Here is a 21,901-nt window from a genome sequence, read left to right on the forward strand (position 1 = left end):
AAAATCTGTAAAACAATACTTAAATAGATCTCGTGCTCCTCCCAAGATTGTGAATACACAAGAATGTCATCCACGAAAACTACCACAAACTGGTCCAAGTAATCGTGAAAGACGCAGTTCATCAAGTCCATGAATGCCGCTGGCGTATTAGTCAAGCCAAACGGCATAACAAGGAACTCATAGTGTCTATACCGTGTACGGAACGCTGTCTTTGGGATATCCTTATCCCTGACCCGTAACTGATAGTAGCCTGACCTTAAGTCAATCTTCGAAAAATAACTGGCTCCTCTCAACTGATCAAACAAATCATCTATCCTTGGCAAATGATACTTATTCTTGATGGTAGCACGATTCAACTTCCTGTAATCAATGCACAACCTCAGAGAACCATCTTTCTTCTTAGCAAACAAGACCGGTGCGCCCCACGGGGATACACTCGGTCGGATGAAACCTTTCATCCTCAAATCATCAAGCTGCCTCTTTAATTCTTCCAATTCAACTGGTGCCATACGATACGGTACCATAGAAATCGGCGCGGTACCTGGCATCAAATCAATACAGAACTCCACTTCTCGGTGTGGAGGCAACTCTGTCAATCCTCCCAAAACATATCCAGAAAATCACGAACAATTGCAGGATAATCCTCTTTCACAACATCATCTTCTTCGGCTATAAGGCTAGCCAAGAAGTAATCACCACGACTTCATCCACGAACTCCATAAAACGATGAAATGTGGGAATCACTCCGATCTCCCACGAAAAAGAAACAGTCTCCCTCGGGAGTGCAAACTGTGACTCTACCTCTAAAACAGTCAATTGTGGCACGAAAGGAAGCTAACCAATCCATCCCAAGAATGACATCAAAGCTAGTCATCTCCGGGAGGATAAGGTCAAACACGAAAGTCCGTCCGGCTATGACAATGGAACAATCACGCACAACTTGGCTCAATAACACTGAAACCCCAACTAGCGTATCAACACACAACGCCCGATCCATGAAACTGACCTCTAACCCTGATGCAAGTGCAAATGATGATGAAATGAAAGAATGAGATACACCAGAGTCAAACAAAACACGGGCCCAAGAACCAAACACTGGAAATATACCTTGGAGAACTGACGATCTAGGAGATGCATCAGTCGGTGCAAGTGCAAAGACACATCCCTGTGATGCCTGTGCCTGAGAACTGCCAACCTGAACACATGACTGTTGTACTGACATAGTAGAAGTATCCCTCCTAACTGGCCGTGAACCCTGAGAGGACATGTCAGGCTGTGATAGTGGTGGACTGAAACCTGACTGAACCGTAGCCGACTGTGACGGCCTCTGCTGTGACCCTATGCCACTACTGGTGCCTGCTCCCTGATTAGGACAATTCTTAACCTTATGGCCCTGTTGGCCACAACCAAAACAAGCCTCAGAATTAACCGATGTCTGTGGACACTCTGACTTGTAGTGACCCGGTTAATTACAACGATAACAAATGACATCACTTCTGGCAGACCCTGCTTGCATAGGAGTGATAGGAGCAGATCGTGCTGACTGCTGCCCTTGAAACTGAGATGAACCACCCCTGTTCCTCTTCCTTGAAGGTCCCTCTGAAAATGACCCTGCATTCCTCTTTTGTTTCCACTGCTCCTTTCTTGCATCCTTATCTTTAATATCAGCCTCAAGCATCAAAGCCCTCTCTACTGCCTCAGAATAAACTTTGATAAACTGTTTCGTTATCAATGGCCTTATTCTATCATTAAGACCGGAAACAAATTTCTGAGTCTTGTCAACTTCATCTCTTACGATTTTCGGAGTAAAGCGAGAAAGTGAAGTGAACTTGTTCTCATACTCCGCTACTGACATATTGCATTGAATAAGGCCAAGAAACTGGTCTTTTAACTCCCATTTTTTAGAAAGCAAAAAATACTTCTCGTAAAATAGTTCCTTGAACTTTTCGCAACTCATCTCTTCCACCTTATGCCGATTCGTAACCGTCTTCCACCAAAGTTTGGCATCCTTAGCAAACTTGTAAGTTGCTAGGATGATCTTCAGGTGATCTTCTGTCACATCCATTGAGGTCAACTGTGTCTCAACTTGATCCATGTAGTCGTCTGCTACCATTGGATCCACACCGCTCTCAAACATAACCGGCATCAGCTGAGAAAACCCCTTAATGATCTTGAGACGTTTCTGAGTTGGCGTCTCCTTAACTTGAACTATAGGTTGTGGTGCCGACTGCCACTGAGCAGCAATCGTTGCCTTCACGGCATTTTGCAACAAACGATTCAACTCCAGTGCCACAGAACCTTCACCCACTTTTACGGGTGCTTCAACATTATCCCTCCTTGTGGGGACAATTCTCGGGGGAATCAAGTCCCTAAGAAGTGTATCCTTATCATTTAGCTCCTCCGGATTGGAGCTGGAGCTCTCGCCAACACCACCCCTAGTCGATCTAGGGCCAACTTCCCTGGTTTCCTCACGCCGTGACATCGTGCTAAAAAAACAAATAAAATGATTCAATAACGATAACACTAAGGTCTTTCCCGTGAACAACTCAACATAAAAGAATACTATACTAACACTTAGCATGCAAGACTAGGCAATGAACACATTAATATAAGCATATAAGCACGTAAGCATGTAAACAAGTAAACAGTTAGGCATGTTTTTGCACATAGCAAAACACTTTACCAATTAATCACATAAACTATACGAATGACTTCCCATACAACCCCTATGTAGCCGTCTACCTGTCATCCTAATGGTTTTCGAACCAAGGCTCTGATACCAAATTTGTAACGACCCTAAATTGAATACCGAAAATAATAAAAAATTTTAAAAAAATTTCGGCATGACCTCCGCTAAAAATGGTCCTACAACAACCTATTCAAATGAAAAAAAACAACGACCTTTCAAGACCTATCCAACCTGCCCCAACACACAATACAAAAGAAATATAATGCATTCCCCAATACCACAACATCAACAACCATCCCAAGTTAGCCCATCATCGTCATGCCCTTCAACTTACGCATTTACATGGTCTCAGCTTACGACAAAAATAAATCAAGTATCTTAGTTATGTTACATGGCCATGATTTGCAAAAATAAATACTCTTTTAAATAGTTTGAGACAATCCAAAAAAATGGGCTAAGGTACAAAAGATAACAAAATACAACTTCTAATCTTCTTCAAGCTTGCGGGGGATTGTCTTCCGCCACTTCTTTTCCGAGCCCTGAAAAATGTTAAATAATAGGGGTGAGCAAAATTGCTTAGTAGGTAGTGCCTAAGGCACACCTCTTGAGACCCCGTGAATCCACACATTGAATAGGAATAAGGAAATTGGGATCATACCATACCGAGAGTAAAAGTAAAACTACGATATCACATCATTAATCCAATACCACAAATAAATATGACATGCACTGAGATGCCGTGCCATGCAATGTCACTCCCCATTTTCCCAAAACCATTTCCATTATCATTTTCAAACCGTTAGTGAACCCATCCCATGGCAACTCCATGGCGGCACGAGAGGAGGATTGGCCACTGTCCCTGACCCATAGCAACTCCATGGCGTCATTTGGGGCCTAGGTAACTCAACCACACTAGGACGGTCTCCTTAGTCCCCTCTAGGCCTCACTAACGCCGCGGTCCTTAGGCAACTCTTAGCCGGCCGAGTTTTTCACAAAAATCATTTTCAAAATTCTTTCCCAAAATTTATTTCCTTTCTTTCAAATCAATTGTTCCCATTCTTTCCCAATGAATGCATATATGTCTTGTGTATTTCAATGACATACCAATAAAAAAAATTTTATTTCTTACAAGTCAAATATTTACAATATGCATTCCGCATAGGAATATTCTAGGAATTTACATCATGCTTCAAAATCATAAAATTCAGCATATAGGCATGAAATTTAACATTAATTTAACATGGTCCTTTATCACATAACAACTAACATGTATATATACACATCTCATATACAACATATAACAATTTTGAAAATAACACAAATTAGAACACAAATTATGAAAAATAATTTACCAAAATCTAAGAGATTGTGGATTAAACACTCATACCTCAATTTAAGCCAAAACCACCAATTTCCACCTCAAACCCTCAAAATGGGTTAAGATTTTCGGACTCCCTAGGTTGCTCAAATCTGAAATTGCTGATACACACGTGTAGAGCTCACCGTGCTCTCCGTTTTACCGCAAACGACACTTAAAAACACTAAGAATTGAGAGAGGAATCAAAGATTGAAATAGTAGAAAATAAGAAAAGAAGAAAGCAAGAAGAGAGGAGAGTTCTGTCCGAGTCTGAAGAGAGAAATGGCCACAAAAAAAAAATAATGTATGCTGATATAAAATGTGTGTAGTGCTTTGTGGGGCCCACTCAAAAACAAATCTCACTTTTATACTTTTGCAAAATTAATAAACATTACATATGTCCGATGAAGACAAGGATGAAGTCGATGAAAAGACGCGTAGTGCGATTATTTTGAATCTAGCTGATGAGGTGCTGCGTGAAGTTATTGATGAAGACACGGCAGCAAAGTTATGGCTAAAATTGGAGAGTCTGTATATGACGAAATCTCTCACCAACAAACTTTACCTGAAACAGAGACTCTACACACTTCGTATGAAGGAAGGTATGCCTCTTAAGGAGCATATTGATAATTTTAATTCTATTATTATGGATTTAAAAAATACTGATATTAAAATTGATGACGAGGATCAAGCCCTTATTTTGTTGTGTTCTTTGCCTCCTCATATGAGCATTTTGTTACCACACTGCTCTATGGAAAAGACACCATTAGTATAGATGATGTTAAATCATCATTTAACTCTCAGGAGTTGAGGAAAAAGGTGTCTGAGAATATTGGAGATGAGCAGGCCGAGGGTCTATTTGTAAGAGGTAAAGGTGGGACAAAGGGTTCTGCTAGTAGGGGCAAATCTAGATCTCATAAAAATGTGGAATGTTACTACTGTCACGAGATAGGGCACATCATCAAGCATTGTCCCAAACAAAAGACAAAGAATGGAAATGGCAAAGTGAAGGTTCAGGAAGCAGCTTCTATGGCAACTGCTACAACGAGTGATTCGGACAGTGACGATTATGTTCTCATGACAACCTTGTGTTCAGGTATGTCATTTAATGACAGTTGGATTCTTGATTCTGGTTGTTCCGTTCATATATGTCCCAGTAGGGATTCTTTCTCTTCCTATAAAGAGGTGAAAGGTGGTTAGATTTTGACGGCGGATAGGAAAACTTCAAAATTTTGAGAATTGGAACAGTCAAGATCAAGACGCACAATGGGTTGGTGAGAACATTGTCAGATGTGCGACATGTACCGGATCTGAAGATGAATCTTATTTCAGTAGGTGTGCTAGACTCCAAAGGTTATAATGTTGTAATAGAAGGTGGAGCAATGATGGTCGTGATGGATTTTCTTGTGGTGCTACAGGGCACCAAGGTGAAAATTTTATATCTTCTCCAAGGGAATACAGTAACAGGTGGAACTTCTACAGGGTCTTCTACAGTTAGCAGAAATCTGCGCTCAGGTCTTGGCAAAATAAGTGTTCGAAAGAGGAGTTATGATCCTAGTTCTCAAAAGGGTTGTGAGGGGACTACACAACATGGTGGGAGAATGAAATCCGTTCTCAGATGGCAACCGAAATTGCAGCAGTCCTTACAGGGAGGCAGACCCATGAGGACAGGTGTGATATTGACTTGCAATAATCTTGGTGGCAATGAGATAGTCCATTCGAGTGCCATTAAGATGCGTGGGAGGCAAGTAGTTGGTCACAACAGAGATGCGAGGAAAAGTCAAGGACGTCCTATTCTCCACAAGGGTGAGAAGATGACTTTTCATTACCAGCCGGTGGTTTGTGGGCGGTTGGAGAAGGTTGTTGAAGGAGATGTCAAACTTGGAATTTCTGAGATTGCTTTTGGAAAGCATTTAGAGTTTGACACAAATACTGGAGGTATGCTTGTGGCTGCGCAAGACATGCATAGGTTGAAGAATGAGAGCCCGAGGGTTAAGTTTGAGGATGACTCAAACTTAACTATAATTCTTAATTAATTTGTTTTGTGGAGAAGACAGTTTGTTTTGCAGAGATACAGTGGCTCATTTGAATTTTCGCCAAGGTGGAGATTTGTTGAACATGTGGCTCAATTTGAGGCTTGCATCACCCATGACATCATCTTCTTAGCCTCCAAGTATATGTGTTCATCAAGCTTTTTTCTTGGCCTCCAAGAATGTGTGCCCAGCAAGTCTTTTGAGTGGTCACCAAGTAGCCTCATTTTAGTGTCCCATTTTGGCTATAAATAGCATTGCCCACCATGGTGTTGAAGCATCCCAAATCAATTGAGTGAGTTTGAAATATTAGTTAGTGGGTGACAGAGTTTGGGTGTAATTGGGTTTCGGGTGTGAACCACTTTGCCATGTATTTCTTTATTTCCATAGTGAAATATTGTTCTGTCTTCTCCCCGTGGATGTAGGTATAGCCAAACCACGTAAATTCTCGTCTCGTTTGTATATGTGCCTCTTTATTTTCTTGTCATTTATTTTTCTCTTATTTTCATAAACTCCAATTCAATCCTTATTTCATAACAGTTTCTAAGCCCATCAATTTCCCTCTCAATCACCTCAACAAAAGTATATGGTGTTGAAAACGTCAATCAAAGTATATCAAGTTATCAAGTTCGTGGACGATCCTAGTGACCTACACAGTGGCCAAAAGCAGTCGAGAGAGTATTATCGATTTGTTTCTCTTTCCTCGCTAGTGACCCCTGTATTAGGGTTTGTATGTGAGGGAGAAGATCGATCAATGGTGGAGAAAAACACCAAATTAAGAGACAGTGGAAGATTACAATAAACATCATGTAACAACCCGAACCCGAGGGTTTGAATCGCTAATTGGGTCCTTATCCGAACCCGAGGTCAACTAAGGGCACTACCGTCCTTTTTTTTTGTCAATACATAATAATGATAATGATACTAGTAATAATAATAATAATATGAGGTCATAGCTACAAAATAGGTCAAACAATCCACTAACCCATCAAGACCTATAGAGGAACGCCGTCCGCCATTTCCTTCCCGTGACCTGAAAAATGTTAAAATGATGGGGTGAGCTAAACGCTCAGTAGGAAGTGTCTAAGACACACCTCTTATGACCTCGTGAATCCACATAGAGAATAGAAAGCAAGATAACGGGATCATATTTCGGGAGTCAAGTAAAACCACTGTATCATCAACAAACATACATATCTCAACAAATTACCAAATGCACCACGTATACCAATGATGTGCCATGCCATGCAATGTTACTCCCCATTTCCGAAACCATACCGTTTCAACTTCCAAACCGTTAGTGTAATCCGACCCAAGGCACCTCCAAGGCGTCACGAAAGGGGGATTGGCTAACCATCCACGACCACAAGGCACCTCCAAGGCGTCGCATCCGGCCTGGTTAGCTCAACCACACTAGGGTCTCTCCCTAGTCCCCTCTCTAGACCACACTAACACCACGGACCACTAGGCGCCTCCTAGGCGTTCGGGTTTTCACAAACACTTTTTAAAAACTTTTCCCCAAAACAATTACATTGGTTTTTTTTTTAAAATATACTTTTCCCTTTTTTCTTTCCCAATGGATGTATAAATGCTTCATGATTCCAAATGCCAAATTCAACAACAATATTCCATACATTTTACCCATATCATAATCACAACTTGTAAAAGAATATTTTAAACATTTATTTCTACGATTATGACATCAATTTTCCATGGCAATTGAAATACATAAAGTAAACAACTTGTCATTTCTATGCATGCTTCTTCACTACAAGGATGTAACTAAATTTACAAACTCATTTATCACATAGCATACGTCCACCACTTTACGTATAATCAACAACAATCACATAGCTAAAATAATTGAAATTAAACATACTTATAGTCAATTTAAAAGGGGAAAATTCACATAGAACCTAAGAAATTGTGAATTAGAGCACCCTTACCTCAAAAGTAGCCAAAATACATCCCCGCCCGAAAAAGACAACGCCGGTCAACGCGGTCAACCGCCGGTCAACAAAAGTCAACGCCGGTCAACGGCGGCGGAACGGAAAACTGTTCCGTAAAAACGTAGCCGTCGACGATGAGATTCTACTGTTCCAAAGGGTCAGCACCGGCATCCGACTCTAAGTGGCCGAAAACCCCATCCGAAGCCTTAGATCCAAAATGTTCAAAAATTCATAAAATAATCACCGATCCTCTGAAAAATAAAATCTTTGACTATGTGATAGAGAACGATGAGAGGAACGTTTTTCATCAAGGAACCTAGACCGGAAACCCGACCGATTAGCCGGAAAATGGAAGAGAAAATCAAAGCCTCAAGAAAAATGAAAAATGAAAAGGAAATGAGAGGAGATAAGAGAGAGATGGCCGGGAGAGTGAGAGAGAGAATGAGACCCATGTGGTCTCTTGGCCTCACCATTAAAGTAGATGGTGGGCCCCACTTAAATATATATATATATATATATATATATATATATTTTTTTTTTTCTCTTTTCTTTTCTTCTTAATTTCTACCACCAATAAATATATATATATGCTCCAATTATATCATAGCCACACACTTTAGCACTTAAATAATTTACTTAGGTACAAAAATAATAATGCATGGTATGCAAATGACCTGAGACACAACTCCTGTACACAACAACTCTGGTAACGGTTTCACCCAAGACTGTCCGGTCCGGAAAACTGAAAAATGCTGAAATGATAACACTTACATTTCAAAGAGTCCTGAACTCCATGAAATGCCCCAACCAACTCTCGAACACAACCGGCACACTCTACGGTGTATGGTACGCAAAACGAGAAAAGACGAAAATGCCGCTGAAAAATCAAAAAATTCCCAAAAATAGAAAATAGTTAAAAACAGAAACATCACAACCTACCCTCCTTAAAAGATTTCGTCCTCGAAATCTACCATCCTTAAAGAAGGAGGCTCATAACCACACATAACCCCGAGAAAACCTCACAAAACCTCAAGACCATGTACCCACTAACATTGTTGCCTTTGACGCCGGACGTCACTAGGCAATCACATACTACTGCCACTAAAGCCCAATGCAGGTACTCATCTCTCCTGTTCCTCATAACACAAGATCAGCTAGATTTTACACCTGACTTAAGACGAGCATCGGCCTATTCCACACAGCCACGAAAGGCTCCAAAGTCCCAAAAGAAAAACTGTCACAAGACCCCGGAACATGACAACATCTTAACTCAACTCATCATTTAAAGGACACACAAAATCCCAGACAAGGAACCCTATCCCTCTCACAATCAAGCTCAAATTCAAATCTACATGTCCCTGTCAAACCAATACTCGTCATCTAACACACATCTACACCATCACATAATCTTACCAACGACTGCTACCCACACTATACGACAATCATTACGCCTGTAACCTTAAGATTGCTAAACAATGAATCCCCAACGGCTGCATAAACATTAGTCACCAAAATAGAAAAGCGCACTATCCCCGTACTTAGGACACAATCCTCAAAACAGATCCTCGATAATCAAACGGATTGGACACTTGGTCCCACTTAACATACCTTGTCGCCTGAGATAAATCACTTAAATCCACACTATCACGTCGACACATCCCGCAATATCCTGCTTTCACTATTCGTGACAATTCAAAGCAATCATTGACCTTTGACCCGATATCGTGCTAAAGAGGGATTGATTCAGGAAAAATGGTTGGCCAGGCCATCCTCATCCTCGATCCAATCTCAGCACAGACGTCGTTCTTGTCCTCAGGTCCACACCTTAAATACATTTTCACACTTTTCACAAAACAACAATGAGATCCACTCACCATTAATCCATCACTCTACGTAACCTCAACAACTATACAGTCATATACCCACTCTAAAAATCCTAATCATACATTAATGACACAACTCTTAACAAGCTGGAAACAACACGGCACCAACCATTACAATCATCAACCAGCATAAAAAGATCTCTAACCCCCTCATAACACCCATACTAGGTAAACAACTCCATGTCATTATTTGGTTCAATTCTTACCTCTTCAAAACACACAATATGACCGTCTCATATTTGAAATCTCAAAACCAAAGTCAATCATTCCTATTATTCCTCAATAAAATCACACATTTGCTTTCTCTATCACAAAATTCAAAGGCAACATCGACACTTATCATCAAGACACTGCTCGAATCAAACACCTATCAAAATATCTGAGTACATGACTCACATCTCATCACTTAATCATCCCCAAACTCCCTGTTCATAACGCATCCCCTAGCCATCACTGCTAGTACTAGACTCCGGAAACTTACAATCTCTATTCGGCAACTCGTGCCGTCAAAACCTCTCTGAAAATGAGCACTACTAAAAACCGATGACTTTATCTCTCTCCGTGAGAGTGAGTCAACCAAATCAACCAAATCTTTACTGATGAACTCAACAACATAACAAATCACACACAGGTCCGTTCACCCACGAACGCGCATAACTCCTAAATAGAAAACAAGACTCACAACAAACGACGTCCTTGCCATGACTAGAACAAATGGAAAGGGTAACAAACCCCGCTCTCACAAGAGACTGACGACTCGCACCTGAATGCACCCGACACCTTGTCACATGCTACACACCAACTGTCCAACCACGGACACCCAATCTCACCTGAGATGAACTAGACTCCTTACATATAAAGAGAAAAACCAAATGGATACCCATACGGAACTACGAACTCATTTCTAGGCGAACTCGCCACTAACGGACCGTCACACATTATCAACACAGAGACCTCGCATACGATACACCGTGATACCCCTGCTAACCAAAACCAATCAGGTAAGAGCACCGACGCTCATGACACACAACACTAAAAAATAATCACAGCCCTTCGGACACTGTATCCCGTTCTACCTAGAATCAGTCACTCCTAACCGACAACCTCTATGCCATAAAATGACATTTTACCATTCATTTCATCTCTACTTACCCAGGCAACATTGCCTCGATCACCGTGCGCACAAGATCACTGACTCTTTAAAAGAAAAAGATTCCTATATGGCAACACCTATTTCTCTGGTTCTAAAGACTAAACTGACCACAATTGCCTCAATTGGTGCACAATCCCATCACTTACCTGACAACATACAACAACACTTACAATCCTAAATCACATTCGGATCATACCTCAAATTGTTCCGCTTCTCATTACTAAACATCACACCATAACACCTTCACTGCCACTCATTCAAATTGACAATTCAAACCTATTATCCCACCAGACTATCAAGCCACTACCAAGCAATTCATCCTCCAACCTCCTTAAGACCATCACAATAAGAAAATAAGCACCACTCTCGATACTCCCCCACAACGATCACTGCATACCACTAGAAAAGAACCTCAATACGACAATACCATATCGATAAATCCTCAAAACAAAAATGAGCATAAAGCCCAGAATGCTTAACACCCAACTATCACCTCAATACCATCAGCGATGCAATCAATCATAAACGTTTATCTGGCTACTCAAACCACTCATCTTAAGGCAATCAACATGCCTAAATAAGAAACTTCATACCCTAGGTTCAACACCATTACCTCCCCTCTTCACCGTTCTTCAGAACATCCTTGGCCCCAATAAAAGGTCAAATGGGGCTAACAACTAAACCCACAAAATCAACCTCGTCCCAATCATTCTAATCATCAGTCTACCTTTTCGAATCCTCAAACACCAAGCACAATCTCCTGATACCTCAAACATAACATAAAATCCAACTCCAGTCCACAGCTTTCAAATCCTAGAACACAGTCTATTTGGTAACATCGTACCTACTATCAATCACTTCATCCGTAAACTACCGAGCACTTCAATGACCTCATACAACCTGCCTTATGGTGCAACCCTGCACTACACGGCTAAAACTGACCACTATACACCACTTCGAGACTCTCTTGACAACCGAGACAACCAATAACCCTGCTCATCCACCGAGCCCTGCAATCAACTCACTGAGAGTCAATTACCTACAACACACTCCTGTAGCTCTCCGAAATGGGAATCACTCCTCAACAAACCAGTTTCTAAAACAGACTTTTACATTCCACAAACTCAATCAAATCAAACGATCGATCACACAACACTGACATGACTCCAGTTAATGCCTACGTCGCCCTAGACTTATAGAGTCCAACAAGTCCTCTTGACAATCATAACCAACATGCTTCCTCGAATCGTACCAGAATACCCGAAATACACGTCTACAACCTAAAGACTACACTCGTGACTCGAGCAACCCTCGTCACACCTACCACGATCGGTTCGAAAAGAACCTCTACACCAAACCGTGACTTGAGTCGCAAACACCGACCTCCTAAAGTCATACTGAAACCCTCACTCGTACATTTGACCTCTACGGTCACCAGAACCATACACCAATACATGAAACTCACACACAACAAGGGCACCTTGCCATAAAATATGAACCCATTCTAAAGTCGTGCTCTAAGCACCGCACAAAATGTAACTAAGAAGATCAGGATGACTATATGTCAAATAGCTCAATCCACGAGCTAGAAGCCCATGTCATTAGTTCGACAAGAACGATACCCAAACAACCCTAGAGCAACCGAGCTCCTAGCCTACTCAGGTCAAAACCCACACAACCATCTATGCCGCAACGAGTACTCTACTGTACTAGCAACCATCCAAATGCTTAACCGTATAATCACATAAGAATATAGACATATATATATATATATATACACACACACATAAAATGAATGAAACCCACAATGCTACACAAAACATGTTTGCATATACCATGTTTATTACTTGTCACATTAGCATTTAATTTAGAACTGCACACACCGTGCCTACCACTTTTCATCACCATACTCCTCATACACAATCAACATGTTTTCCTTTTCTTTCACATTTCATTTACACGGTTAAATCATCTAACTATTCCTTGTACATGGCTATGTAACATAAACATTAGCATATAAACATATAAACGTGCAAACACATAGTAAGGAAGCATGTCTTTCAAAACTGTAAGCACATAAACATGTAAACAAATAGACAGTTAAGAATACTTTTTAATTAACAAAACACTTTAGCAAATAACCACATAAATGATACAAATGACTTTCCACACAACCCTAGGTAGGCCTCTACCCGTCGTCCTAATGGTATTCGAACCATTGCTCTGATACCAAATTTGTAACAACCCGAACCCGAGGGTCTGAATCGCTAATTGGGTCCTTATCCGAACCCGAGGTCAACTAAGGGCACTACCGTCCTTTTTTTTTGTCAATACATAATAATGATAATGATACTAGTAATAATAATAATAATATGAGGTCATAGCTACAAAATAGGTCAAACAATCCACTAACCCATCAAGACCTATAGAGGAACGCCGTCCGCCATTTCCTTCCCGTGACCTGAAAAATATTAAAATGATGGGGTGAGCTAAACGCTCAGTAGGAAGTGTCTAAGACACACCTCTTATGACCCCGTGAATCCACATAGAGAATAGAAAACAAGATAACGGGATCATATTTCGGGAGTCAAGTAAAACCACTGTATCATCAACAAACATACATATCTCAACAAATTACCAAATGCACCACGTATACCAATGATGTGCCATGCCATGCAATGTTACTCCCCATTTCCGAAACCATACCGTTTCAACTTCCAAACCGTTAGTGTAATCCGACCCAAGGCACCTCCAAGGCGTTACGAAAGGGGGATTGACTAACCATCCACGACCACAAGGCACCTCCAAGGCGTCGCATCCGGCCTGGTTAGCTCAACCATACTAGGGTCTCTCCCTAGTCCCCTCTCTAGACCACACTAACACCACGGACCACTAGGCGCCTCCCAGGCGTCCGGATTTTCACAAACACTTTTCAAAAACTTTTCCCCAAAACAATTACATTGGTTTTTTTTTTAAAATATACTTTTCCCCTTTTTCTTTCCCAATGGATGTATAAATGCTTCATGATTCCAAATGCCAAATTCAACAACAATATTCCATACATTTTACCCATATCATAATCACAACTTGTAAAAGAATATTTTAAACATTTATTTCTACGATTATGACATCAATTTTTCATGGCAATTGAAATACATAAAGTAAACAACTTGTCATTTCTATGCATGCTTCTTCACTACAAGGATGTAACTAAATTTACAAACTCATTTATCACATAGCATACGTCCACCACTTTACGTATAATCAACAACAATCACATAGCCAAAATAATTGAAATTAAACATACTTATAGTCAATTTAAAAGGGGAAAATTCACATAGAACCTAAGAAATTGTGAATTAGAGCACCCTTACCTCAAAAGTAGCCAAAATACATCCCCGCCCGAAAAAGACAACGCCGGTCAACGCGGTCAACCGCCGGTCAACAAAAGTCAACGCCGGTCAACGGCGGCGGAACGGAAAACTGTTTCGTAAAAACGTAGCCGTCGACGAGGAGATTCTACTGTTCCAAAGGGTCAGCACCGGCATCCGACTCTAAGTGGCCGAAAACCCCATCCGAAGCCTTAGATCCAAAATGTTCAAAAATTCATAAAATAATCACCGATCCTCTGAAAAATAAACTCTTTGACTATGTGATAGAGAACGATGAGAGGAACGTTTTTCATCAAGGAACCTAGACCGGAAACCCGACCGATTAGCCGGAAAATGGAAGAGAAAATCAAAGCCTCAAGAAAAATGAAAAATGAAAAGGAAATGAGAGGAGATAAGAGAGAGATGGCCGGGAGAGTGAGAGAGAGAATGAGACCCATGTGGTCTCTTGGCCTCACCATTAAAGTAGATGGTGGGCCCCACTTAAATATATATATATATATATATATATATATATATATATATATTTTCTCTTTTCTTTTCTTCTTAATTTCTACCACTAATAAATATATATATATGCTCCAATTATATCATAGCCACACACTTTAGCACTTAAATAATTTACTTAGGTACAAAAATAATAATGCATGGTATGCAAATGACCTGAGACACAACTCCCGTACACAACAACTCTGGTAACGGTTTCAGCCAAGACTGTCCGGTCCGGAAAACTGAAAAATGCTGAAATGATAACACTTACATTTCAAAGAGTCCTGAACTCCATGAAATGCCCCAACCAACTCTCGGACACAACCGGCACACTCTACGGTGTATGGTACGCAAAACGAGAAAAGACGAAAATGCTGCTGAAAAATCAAAAAATTCCCAAAAATAGAAAATAGTTAAAAACAGAAACATCGCACATCAAAAGAACAAAAACCAACTCTGTAATTGAATGAAATCATCTTTGTTTCTAAGAACATAAAGTTTCTGTTTTACAAAACTATTCAAACAATCCAAGATAAATTTCATCTTGTCCTACAGTTTCTGTTTTACACGTTCTTCTCCGGCATTTGATCGGCTCATAATTGGTTCTCTTTAGCCACTCATTAAACCACAAAGAATAAGAATACCATCAAGAAGAAGATCAAAATAGCAAATATCTTGATTAGGAGCCACCTGTTCGATGAAATTTGGTTTAAATGCCTCAACAGCGCATTGCGAACACCTTCAACATTTGCCAATGACTCCTCCATGTTATCATCAATCCTGATCATATATAAACCAAGCATATCTTAAACATTAAAACATGGGAGAGTAAAAAATTTAATTCGGTGAACAGAAAACAATGCACTTATAGCTCCAAAAGGAGATATGCCATATTTGCTCTAATTTCTTTATTTATTTTCTTTTAATTGATAAGAATATACACATAATCACTTTCCCCCTTTCGGGTCTTGGAACGACCTCCTCTTTGGAAAGTGGAGAATATACCACTCAAGCTAATGTTTGGTGGTCATATGTACTCTAGTTTGATTCCTTACACTCCAAACCCAGGCAGATAAAATATATGAATTTAAAGATGCAGGGGTTTAAACAATAGATTTTCAAGAAAAAGAAGAAACCTGATAACCAATTCCCCTTGATGTGCAACCATTGTGGCCAAATGGCCAAAGATCTCACTGAGTTCTGAAATTGTGGATTCCACATTTTGAAGAGCAACTGCACGACTTTGGGAATAGTTCTCCTGCCGTGGAACAACCTGCTGCAACATGGACACTTCCATGCTTTGGGATGGATTGTTCTCGGAAGCTAGCCTTCGTCTGAAACAATAAGTTTTGACGAAAGCTGCTAACAAGCATCGAAGAGCTTTGGAATCCAGATGCCTTAAGTCAGAATAATACTTTGAGATAAATAGTCTTTTTTGTGCAATTCCAAAATGGGAAGTAAGTCTCAGGAATGCAGAACATCAAGTGAAATCTCAATAACTAACATGAAAGTAATGCAAACTCCCTTACTCCGATATGCTAGGAAACATTACATGAGATATAGAGAGAATAAATTTAGTTGCACTTATATCAGGAAGGAGTACAGCTACTTAATATACTAACAAAAACTAAACCAACTTTTAATAGCGGATTGAATTTGGACCGCAAAAACGAATAGCATGAGAAGTAAGTCATTCAAGAAACATCAGGGGTACCAGCAAGAGTCTTGTACATGTTCATAGAACAAGAAGACATACACACAGGAAAAATGAACGTATCAGCAAGAATTTGATTGAAATTTTGATTTATTGCACATTAAAGGTTCTGCCCAAAGAGAAAAGAAAGTTCAGGCAGGAGATCATTTTCTAAGAACACATTTTTACGTGCGCATTAATGCAAACCATGCCAAATAATTTCTTTGGAAAATATTTTGTCATAATCAAGATATCCAAAACTCCATCACATTTTTAAAAGGGGCTTCTATCTTCAAATCTTTCCCATCTATTCTCTCACTCAAATTAAACACAAAATCCCTATTATTACCCTTTCAAAATCTCCATTGAAAACTCTAGTTAATTCTCGCTACTTGGTAAAAGCCTTCAAACTGAGTCATTTTTTCACTAGTTTCAAGATTTCCTCAAATCTAAATAAATGCTTAAATTCAAACTAGCATGTTATCATTTGTTTTCTGTATGTCAAAATGATATCAAGTCTTCCGGCTTTCGTTTGTTTTCAAAAAGATTTAAAATAATTTCCAAGACATCCTTCCAAGATCCTATTTCAAGTACCCATGGAACGGCATCATGTCCCATATGGCTTAGGTGACATTCTATTTAGTATACAACTCCATGCTTTAACAATACGCTAACATGTATCATTAAATTTCAATCTAAAACAACTTCCAGAAAGAAAAAAAATCAATTTAAAACACAACGGTTTCCAAGCTTCGACTCACTTTTTCGCTCCTCCTTCCCTATTTCTTTCTTTCTTTCTTTTCACTCTCCTTGATATTCCAACGTGTTTTAAGTATATCCATGCTTTAAGTAATCTTTTTATTTAATTAAAAAAAATTCTATTTTGTTTGTAAAAGCATGGATTAAACAATTCTAGTATAATGTCACGAAGATCGTCAAGTTTACATTAGTAAGATAGGAGGAATATATTTTTCATAGAATAAAATTATTTTGAAATATATAAAAAAAAAAAAAAAAAAGAAGAAGAAAAAACATGTAGGCATAAATAATTAAAAAAAAAAAAAAAGAAAAATTTAGGCTTTATTTCTTGTAGTGGTAGAAAATGAAACCCTTAAACAAATCTGTATAAAATGAAAATTAATAAAAACTAAAAAAATGAATGTACAATAAAAATAAAAATAAAAATAAAATAGCAGGTAAATTTCAAAGAAAAATCCAAATTTATATAGGTCTAAAGGCCGGATGAAAATGCAAATATAATATAAATAATATTTAATAGTATATATTATATATAACATTATATTATGATACATATTAAGAAATATATATATATATATGTATAATGAGTAATTAACCCAAGTTGAACAAGAAAAAAAATATGTACAGCTGCAATAGTGGTGGATATGCAACTAAAAAGTGATAATGAAATACATATATATGTGGAGTATATTAAAATAAGTACAAGGGTGAGTGAGTAAAAATAAAAAATAAAAAACTCCATGCTAAAACAGCACCCTTTAACTAACGCGGTTCAATTATTATTATATATATTTTTTTCCTTGTTTTTTTTTTTTTTTGCACTTAATCCTTAACTGTGCGTATCTAATCTCAATTCCTAGGTTTTTCTTTAGGTCACACCTACACCGCGCTCGTCTGTTCTGGTCAGATCTGCCGGTGGCTGTATTGTCTATTGCGATCAGCATGGCGGCGTTCTATCCGTATTGTCAATTTGTCTCCACAGACTTGAGCAAAGACAACTTTCAATCTGTCTCGCCGTTTCCCTTGTGTTCTCATCCGATTGTTTTATAAGTGTTTAATTAGAACAATTCAAAGAAAGGAACAAGTCTGAAGTGGATTCAACAGAAGTGAGAGACAGAGAAGAGAAGAAGAAGAAGTTGATTAATGGCCCAAATCTCCTCCGCCGCTGCTGAAATCATCGGCAGTAACCACGACCTGGTGATGGAGATCCTTCTGCTTCTGCCGCCGAAATCCCTCCTTCGATTCAAGTCTATCTCGAAAACATGGTTCTCTCTAATCTCCGATCGTACCTTCTGTATCCTCTGGCAACAGCGCAAACAATCCCATGATCATCCCAAAATTTCCGGCCTTTTCTACACCTGTAAATCCCGAACTGAAATCAAATACATTCCTCTCAAAGAAACAGATGATGTTGGAAAAAGCAAGTCTTTAGAGCGCTTTCCCAATATGTACCCTATCAATACAACTATCATACACTCCTGCAATGGTCTGCTACTCTGCTGTTTAAAAAAGCCAGGCTATAGTCCCCGATCTTACCAAGTCTACAATCCTACCACAAAGCAATTCCGGTCTCTTCCCTGGCCCTTTTCCCGCACTAGTTATCCTGCTGACCCTTTATATTTGGCTTTTGATCCTTCCAAATCACTTCACTACAAAGTTGTTTTGCTTCAGAGAATACCACACAAATATAAGAAGGATAATTACTTGTATCAAATTCATATTGAAGAAGATGTGTATTTGATGCTATTTGTAGGCACCAACATGATTATCTCTTACAACTTAAAGGATAATACCTTTAAGAAGCTTCATGATGTAGCACACCATCCTGGTTCTTCTTCTTCTCAGCTTCTGCGGTTTAAACACTGTAGCCTCTATCCATACATTGAGACGTGGATTTTATTTTAGTGTTTTGTAACTTTAAACCTCAATCTTGAAATCTACTTCCCTGTTTTTTGAAATGGTTCTCATAATAATAATTGTAATTGTGATTGTGATGAGAAGTAACTACTCAAATTAGGAGAGGCAACTTTTTATTGATCTTTAATTAATTTCCCACAATTGACTATGGTTAGAGAGCATCCTATTGCATTTTAAAGGTCACTATTCACTAACTATTGTCTCAGAACCAGTGTAGCATAGCACAAATTTCATTTTATGGTTGTTTTGTCATCGGTTAATTTAGGCACTATCATGTTTAATGGTATTCGTTGATCACTTGGGTTGTAGCTATTTTAGATGATTTTTGTTTTTTTTTTTCTACCTTAATATTCATGAAATTGATGGATTTATGGAGTTTGTTGTACTACTGCATGTCGTTTTTGGTCCCTTCTTAGTTAATACAAAGAAACTAAGTTAACAGGAAAACCAGAAATGGTCTTTTTCTGCTGTTCATAGTAAAGCTTACCCCTTGGCTATTGGGTAGCTTTGTCTTATTTCTATTCATAACAAGTTACTATTAAAAAGCCTGCTAGTAAATATCCCAAAAATATTTCTAACAAATTTTTGCGTACTTCAACTTGAAGGTTATTATCATAAGTCACCTACCAAAGTAAAAAAAAAAATTAATTTGAATACAAAATCCAACAGCGGAATCTTAGTAATTGTGTGGTTTAAAAATCTAACTATTCCAACAACAAATCGATCTGTTGATTTATGCCTCCAAGTCACAAACTGCAAACAAAAAAGAGGAGAAAAAATGTTATTAATTTTATTATTATGATATATAAAGGAGGGCAATTTGTGAATTTTAGGAGAAATTGGATACCAAATGGTTCTTCGAAACAATTAAATTCTACATTCATTTTCGCAAAATGTAGATTGATCAGAAATCATAGCAAAGCAAAGAGAAGCCACTATCACATGAATTAATAAATCAAATACAACTAAAGAAGTAGCTGACAAAATCAAGAGAAAAACAGAGAATCCAGCATAGGAAGACTTCATACTCTGCGGAAGTTTCCAGCAACCATCAAGAGAATTTTAGTCAGACCTTGAACCTGAACGTATAAAATAAAAAACACATATTTCACCATACATCACTGAGAAAAAAGCTAATTATAACCAAGCGTTTTCCTTCAAATGGGGAGAGATAAGAAAAGATGGGGGACTCTCAATCACTTGTAAAATGTTGGCAGCATATATAAAATTTGAAATTTAACCCACAAAAAAGAAGAAATTTTCTAAGAGGGAATAAGGACTCCAAGAAATTTGTGCATACTTCAACTTGAAGGATAATATCATAACCAAGCATTTTCCTACTGCCCTTCTAATGGAGAGAAAATATCATTTGGAAAACTAAAGGTTCATTTCGACTACAAATCAATCAAAAGATGGGGTCTCAGTCACTTGTATAATATGTTGGCAGCAAGGTGAAATTTTATAAGAGGGAAAGACTGGCTACCTAGAAAGATGTGTGTGTGTGTGTGTGTGTGTGTCTCCATTATTGGCTGCAAAGCATTTAGACAATTTTCTAAGAAATTCCAATATCCAAGTATATCAAGGTAACATTGTTTTGGCTCATGATCTCCTAAAAGGCTTTTTTAGTAAGAGTGGTGGTGAGTCTCTGGCTTTGAAAGTAGATTTGAAGAAGCCTGTGATTCCATCTCCTTGAATTTTCTGTTGAAATTGATACACAATTTGTCAATGAAGTTCCTGATTGTTTATTCTAACCTGGGAGAGGGGTTAAAAAAGGTTGTCCATTGTCTTCTCCACTTTGAGAGAGTACATTTCAACTCTCATTCAAATAATAATAGTTAGGTGAGGCCCAACACCATTCTCATTGCAAATATGTCACAATTTTGACTGGTCAATTAAAAATAAAAAAGAATAATATCGTCCAAATATGTCACAATGTCAAAAAGTTAAAAAGAATAATATTGTCATCGCAAATATGTCACAATCTTGACTGGTCAATCAAAAATAAAAAAGAATAATATCGTCCAAATATGTCACAATGTCAATCAAAAAGTTAAAAAGAATAATATTGTCTAGAGATAAAATGGATCAACCTGACTTCCGTTCCTTCTCTTTTTGATTGTGCCACATATGTAGTGGTGATGACATAAATATTGTCTCTTAAGAGATTAACAAAAGACTTGCCTAAAACCAACAAACGATGAAGGATTGCCTAAGAACGTGAGATGTCCATTAAAAACGTGGGCAAAGAACATGCCGCATGATTCAAGCCATTAACACCACTTTGTAAAAGTTGCAAACCAGAGGCAAGATTGCAAAGTGAACTGGGTTAAGAGGAATACTACTATTACACATGAACCGGACTAAAAGAATAGTAGTATTGTATATGAACTGGGTAGTTAAAAAAAAAAATAATAATAAAATTGGACTTGAGCTGCCCAAGTTAGTCCTTTGGTAGGACACCCCATTAACAGAGAGAAACACGGTCTTAGACATGCAAACACAATGAGAAGAACAAGGAAGACATAGGACACCTGGCGAGAATTTTGACCGTTCCACATGGAAGCTCACAACGGTTGATGATACCTACTTATGT

At 38.6% G+C, this 21,901-nt stretch overlaps 2 protein-coding genes and 1 long non-coding RNA gene across 3 annotated transcripts; 1 reads left to right on the top strand and 2 right to left on the bottom strand.

Moving 5' to 3' along the window:
* Positions 1 to 3,013: 3,013 nt before the first annotated feature.
* LOC132268509 (uncharacterized) lies at positions 3,014 to 8,507 on the bottom strand. Its single transcript, XR_009469303.1, has 3 exons — positions 8,023 to 8,507; positions 7,062 to 7,109; positions 3,014 to 3,228 (listed from the first exon to the last, which is right to left on the bottom strand). It is a non-coding gene; the product is annotated as an uncharacterized LOC132268509 (long non-coding RNA).
* Positions 8,508 to 15,374: 6,867 nt separating this feature from the next.
* On the bottom strand, positions 15,375 to 16,271 carry LOC132268510 (syntaxin-31-like). Its single transcript, XM_059769347.1, has 2 exons — positions 16,076 to 16,271; positions 15,375 to 15,719 (listed from the first exon to the last, which is right to left on the bottom strand). Exons 1-2 carry the CDS (start codon positions 16,234 to 16,236, stop codon positions 15,560 to 15,562), a joined length of 321 nt encoding a protein of 106 aa, XP_059625330.1. The 5' UTR covers positions 16,237 to 16,271; the 3' UTR covers positions 15,375 to 15,559.
* A 2,263-nt stretch (positions 16,272 to 18,534) lies between these two features.
* Positions 18,535 to 19,296, top strand: LOC132269881 (F-box protein At5g07610-like). Its single transcript, XM_059771114.1, has one exon. It carries the CDS (start codon positions 18,535 to 18,537, stop codon positions 19,294 to 19,296), a length of 762 nt encoding a protein of 253 aa, XP_059627097.1.
* The last annotated feature ends 2,605 nt before the right edge of the window (positions 19,297 to 21,901 follow it).

This window comes from Cornus florida, unplaced genomic scaffold (assembly GCF_030987335.1).
Source record: "Cornus florida cultivar Cherokee Brave unplaced genomic scaffold, ASM3098733v1 CherokeeBrave_3.0.0_Hap2_Chr08, whole genome shotgun sequence".
NCBI classification, from domain to species: domain Eukaryota; kingdom Viridiplantae; phylum Streptophyta; class Magnoliopsida; order Cornales; family Cornaceae; genus Cornus; species Cornus florida.